The sequence below is a fragment of the Mobula birostris genome, chromosome 3 (assembly GCF_030028105.1).
Source record: "Mobula birostris isolate sMobBir1 chromosome 3, sMobBir1.hap1, whole genome shotgun sequence".
NCBI lineage: Eukaryota > Metazoa > Chordata > Chondrichthyes > Myliobatiformes > Myliobatidae > Mobula > Mobula birostris.
Window position 1 is genome coordinate 115,440,022 of NC_092372.1, and position 6,000 is coordinate 115,446,021.

Below are 6,000 nucleotides of genomic sequence, written 5' to 3' on the forward strand. Positions count from 1 at the left end.
CCTCTCCCCATCCCCCTGAATTGTCCCTGACCCTCTCCCCATCCCCCTGAATTGTCCCTGACCCTCTCCCCATCCACCCTGAATTGTCCCTGACCCTCTGCCCATCCCCCTGAATTGTCTCTGACCCTCCCCCCATCCCTCTGAATTGTCCCTGACCCTCTCCCCATCCCCCTGAATTGTCCCTGACCTTCTCTCCTAAATTGTCCCTGACCCTCTCCCCTGAATTGTCCCTGACCCTCTCCCCTTCCCTGAATTGTCCCTGACCCTCTCCTTCCCCTGAATTGTCCCTGCCCCTCTCCCCTCCTCAAATTGTCCCTGACCCTCTCCCCTGAATTGTCCCTGACCCTCTCCCTTCCTCAAATTGTCCCTGACCCTCTCCCCTTCCTCCTGAATTCTCCCAGACCCTCTCCCCATCCCCCTGAATTATCCCAGACCCTCTCCCCATCCCCCTGAATTGTCCCTGACCTTCTCTCCTGAATTGTCCCTGACCCTCTCCCTTGAATTGTCCCTGCCCCTCTCACCATCCCCCGGAATTGTCCCTGACCCTCTCCTTCCCCTGAATTGTCCCTGCCCCTCTCCCTTCCTCAAATTGTCCCCGCCCCTCTCCCTTCCTCAAATTGTCCCTGACCCTCTCACCTTCCCCAGAATTGTTCTTAACCCTCACCCCATCCCTCTCAATTGTCGCTCACCCTCTCCTTCCCCTGAATTGTCCCTGACCTTCTCTCCTGAATTGTTCCTGACCCTCTTCCCATCCCCCTGAATTGTCCCTGACCCTCTCCCCATCCCCCTGAATTGTCCCTGACCCTCTCCCCATCCCCCTGAATTGTCCCTGACCCTCTGCCCATCCCCCGAACTGTCCCTGACCCTCTCCCCATCCACCCTGAATTGTCCCTGACCCTCTCCCCATCCCCCTGAATTGTCCCTGACCTCTCCTGAATTGTCCCTGACCCTCTCCCCTGAATTGTCCCTGACCCTCTTCCCATCCACCCTGAATTGTCCCTGACCCTCTGCCCATCCCCCGAACTGTCCCTGACCCTCTCCCCATCCACCCTGAATTGTCCCTGACCTTCTCCCCATCCCCCTGAATTGTCCCTGACCCTCTCTCCTTCTCCCCTGCTAGTACCCGGAGTGGCTGGAGTCACAGCGCCCCTCGTTGCCGGAGGAGGAGCTGCAGAGGTTTCAGCAGCAGCACAGACTGATGGGAAGGATCTGCGCAGAGTTCGAGGCAGAGCGGGATGGTGAGCCGGAGGACAGAAAGAACGCTCGCTTTGAGACCATCCTGGACCTCATGCAGCAAGTGAGCGGGCACTGGTGAACCGTCTAACCGACCAGACACCCAGCTCAGACCTTCAGTAGCATTTCCCCTCGCCCGCTCCTCACCACTGATCAGAAACTCAACCAGAGCAGTCACATCAACACCAGAGAGTGAGGATTCTCTCCTGACCACTACCCCTCCCAATCCGCCCCTTTACTGCCCCATTCTCTTGCCACCCCTTCCCCTGCGCAGGACGTGTTCGAGGGGTGAGCTTACAAACTCCTCACAGAATTGATGTGCCAATTTTGAAACGTCTTGCTGCCTATAGTGTCACGCTAATTACTACCTTACCATCGCACCTCAGTCTGATCCTGGAAAGGAATTAAGGTGCCACACCATCCCCCCCGTCCTGGACATTCCTCCTGTGTCCTTCCACAGTCCAGAAACGTACTGGTTTATAGGTCAATTGGTCGTTGTAAATTGTCCTGTGATCAGGCTTGGGTTAAGTTGCGGGTCAGTGCATGGCGCTGCTCGAATGCCAGAACAGCCCACACTCTGCTGTGTCTGTCATAACTATAATTCATGAAATTGAGCTGCAGAGAGATGAAATTTTGGTTCAAGAATTAGATGGAATTTTGGTTTAGCGGTAGGTGAGTGGGACAGTGAATGATTTGGGAAGATTCTGGGCAGGATGTGATTGGCATGGCAGATGAGGGGCAGGGTGAGGAGCGATGGGGCTGAACATCTGAACCACTTCGTGTATGAAACATGTCCCTCAATCCCTCATGTTCCTTCTCGTCAAAACCATTAAATCCAGGCCCCCTTGTATCGTCCACTGATGGATATACCTTTCCTCCAACTCCAATTCCATCTTCAACGATGCTGTGCATCCTCACGCCACTCCACCACCATCTTCTCTGCATTGAACAGTACTTGCCATGTGCCTGCCCAACTGACTACTTGAGGTTAGGTAAGTTCAGAAAGGAACAGTGAGTTCAAAGTAAGATGCAGGGATGTGAAGCTTCTTTCTCAACCGGACCCACAGCTGTGTACCTTTCCCCATCTCTGTGTCTCCCGTCCTGGCCTTATACCATTCCCCATCTCTGTACGTGTCCCCCCCCCCCCCCCCCCGGCCTTATACCATTCCCCATCTCTGTCACTCCTCAGTAACCCTCTCTGGCTTCTACTCCCCTCCCCATTTCTATAAGCCCTCAGCCTGGCACCTCCCTTTCTTCCTCATCATTCCGTAATCCAACCAGTTTTCATGTCTCCACGATGGCTATTGATCTTCACTGCCTGGACCTTGAGCTCTTCCACATCCCTGGCCTCATGAGAGTGTCTCACCAAAGTGGAAAGGTCAGACAGCCTCAGTCCGGGCAAAGGGGATTTACAGAGGATCATCAGACAGGCTACCAGAATGTAACTGTTTCCTATCTCTTTCCCACCCCCTGCCCTCATCATACTCCCATTCTCACCTATCATCCCATTTCCCTCTGTGTTCTTACCCTCCCTGTGCTCTCTTTATTCCTCTATCTCTCCCTACCTCCTCCCTCTTTGCTCCCTGCAACTATTTCTCTACTTGTTCTTACCAAACCTACTGAACTCTCCTACCTGCTCCTTCTGTTGGTTTACAGCTTCAGGAGCTTGGAACACCACCCAAGGAGCTCGCAGAAGTGGTGAGTTTATGAGTCAAAATCATATCCTAATATCCCACTGGGGCTTGCCATGGTCTGAAATAATGTCACACACTGACTGGAACAGTGCAGAGGAGGGAGCTACTCTCTGTGTCTGACCCTGGGAGTGTGTGATGGGACAGTGTAGAGGGAGTTTCACTCTGTGTTTAACCCCTGGGAGTGTGTGATGGGACAGTGTAGAGGGAGTTTCACTCTGTGTCTAATCCCTGGGAGTGTGTGATGGGACAGTGTAGAGGGAGTTTCACTCTGTGTTTAACCCCTGGGAGTGTGTGATGGGACAGTGTAGAGGGAGTTTCACTCTGTGTCTAATCCCTGGGAGTGTGTGATGGGACAGTGTAGAGGGAGTTTCACTCTGTGTTTAACCCCTGGGAGTGTGTGATGGGACAGTGTAGAGGGAGTTTCACTCTGTGTCTAATCCCTGGGAGTGTGTGATGGGACAGTGTAGAGGGAGTTTCACTCTGTTTAACCCCTGGGAGTGTGTGATGGAACAGTGTAGAGGGAGTTTCACTCTGTGTCTAATCCCTGGGAGTGTGTGATGGGACAGTGTAGAGGGAGTTTCACTCTGTGTCTAATCCCTGGGAGTGTGTGATGGGACAGTGTGGAGGGAGTTTCACTCTGTGTTTAACCCCTGGGAGTGTGTGATGGGACAGTGTAGAGGGAGTTTCACTCTGTGTCTAAACCTGGGAGTCTGTGATGGTTCAGTGAAGAGGGAGTTTTACTCTGTTTGAGAACCCAATTTCCATGATGTTTTTTATGTCTTTGTTACGTTCCTCTCTCTGCCTCCAAATCAGCTTCCGGGACTGAACTTCGACTTGGACAGCGCGAACGTATCCGAGAGTGCGGCCATGGGGAGTGAGCAGTGCTTGGTCATGTGACGGAGCCCAGGTCACAAGTTGGCTCGTCTGAAGCTCGCCCATTGAACTCTGGTTTGTGGGGTGAGGGGGTGAGGAGTGGGATTGAGCAGGGTCCCTCTGATCCAGCTGCCCCTCCTCCCCGAAATAGATCAGCTTCTGCTGTCTTCCCTTGCCCTCCATGGATACCATCATCTCAGTGACATCATGACCTACCTCTTGGCAAATTTGGGGCAAAGTTCACATCACTGGAATAAGAGCTCGTGACCAGAGTGGAGGCACACTTTAGTCCCCTGTCCCATCCACAGAAGTCCAGGATCTTATTTACCAACATGAAATCCCGCTGCCTGGTTGGTTGAGTGCATGTTGTGAAGGGATATCGGGTGTCCGCTCGCAGATCAAATTGGACTCTGTATAATTTACATTAACTTGTCACTGTGGGATTTGTGTATATAATGACTGGGTTTTGGTTATAATAATTAATGTAACAAACTAATAAATTTATTCATGAGTTTTGTCTGAATTTTCTTTGTGGATGTACAATTCCATGCGCACACCTCTATGCTGGATCTGTTTGTAGCTTCCATTGTGGGCATTCAAGGGGAAACCACCCCAAATGTTTGGAGACAAAACCTTCCCAGATAGTGACCATGGAGAGGACATTCCCAATAGTGAGGGAGTTTAGGAGTGAGGGCATAGCCTGAGAATATAAACACGTCGCTTTAGAAGAGAGATGCTGAGGAACTTCTTTAGCCAGAGGATGGTGAATCTGTAGAATTCATTGCCACAATTAGCTGTGGAGGCCAACTCATTGAGTATTTTTAAAGCAAATGTTGCTCCTGTGCCTTGTGGTCTTAAATGTGGTACTTGCAGATAATCTAATTCATCCTGTTCCCAGGGCATCAGTTTAAGGAGTTCCCCAGGGCAGTGTCCTGGGCCTAGCCATCTTTGGCAACCCTGTCAGTGTCCTTGCTTCCATGCTGAGGTCAGAGGTTGGTGACTGTACAATGTTCAGATCTGTTCCCGTCTCAGCGGGTGAAGCAGCCTGTGCCTGAACACAGCAAGCCCCAGACAACGTTCAAGTTCTGTTCATGGTCATTCAACTGTATAACCATATAACAGTTACAGCATGGAAACAGGCCATCTCGAATCGACAAAGTCCATCTATATATTGTATACAATATATACAACATTGCTCCAGACCAAGGCACACAGCACAGTACATTTAACTCACACACCACACAAAGTAACATTACCACAAATAAGTAAACAAATCATTAGGTGCATATACAATGCAAGTTAAAAGGTAAAGTCTTACACTACTGGAGCTTCAGCTGTGATGAGACCTGGTTGCTGGCTGGGAGTTCAATTGTCTCATGGCCTGGGGAGGAAGAAGCTGTTTCCCTAAACAGATTATGGGAGAGATTACTGTCAATGCTAAGAGCCCTGTGTATGCAGTGCTCCTGCTAATATTTCGAATGCATAGAAAAGAGACCCCGCTGATCCCCTCAGTGCAAAAGTGTGTATGGAACCGGAGGAGGTAGCAAGGGTTCTTAATGAATACTTTGTTTAAGTATTTACTATGGAAAAGGATCTTGGAGATTCTAGGGATGACTTAACAGCAGACTGAAAAGCTTGAGCATATAGACATGGGGATGACTTACAGAGGACTAAAACACTTGAACAAATAGACATTAAAAAAAGAGGATGTGCTGGAGCTTTTGGAAAGCGTCAAGTTGGATAAGTCAATGGGACCGGATGAGATGTACCCCAGGTTACTGTAGGAGGCGAGGGAGGAGATTGCTGACCCTCTAGCAATGATCTTTGCATCATCAATGGGGATGAGAGAGGTTCCAGAGGATTGGAGGGTTGTGAATGTTGTTCCCTTATTCAAGAAAGGGAGTAGAGATAGCCCAGGAAATTATAGACCAGTGAGTCTTACTTCAGTGGTTGGTAAGTTGATGGAGAAGATCCTGAGAGGCAGGATTTATGAACATTTGGGGAGGCATAATATGATCAGGAATAGTCAGCATAGCTTTGTCAAAGGCAGGTCGTGTCTTACGAGCCTGATTAAATTTTTTGAGGATGTGACTAAACACATTGATGAATGTAGAGCCGTAGATGTAGTGTATATGGATTTCAGCAAGGGATTTGGTAAGGTACCCCATGTAAGGTTTATAGAGAAAGTAAGGAGGTCCAA

The 6,000-nt window shown here is 50.0% G+C and overlaps 1 protein-coding gene across 1 annotated transcript in view; it reads left to right on the forward strand.

Annotated features, from left to right (window-relative positions):
- pex19 (peroxisomal biogenesis factor 19) overlaps positions 1–4,323 on the forward strand; it is a 48,571-nt gene extending 44,248 nt beyond the window's left edge. Inside the window, exons 6-8 of the mRNA XM_072253231.1 lie at positions 1,121–1,297; positions 2,890–2,931; positions 3,741–4,323. Of these exons, the coding sequence (XP_072109332.1) occupies positions 1,121–1,297; positions 2,890–2,931; positions 3,741–3,824 (303 nt within the window). The 3' untranslated portion in view covers positions 3,825–4,323. The remainder of the gene's footprint in view (positions 1–1,120; positions 1,298–2,889; positions 2,932–3,740) is intronic.
- The last annotated feature ends 1,677 nt before the right edge of the window (positions 4,324–6,000 follow it).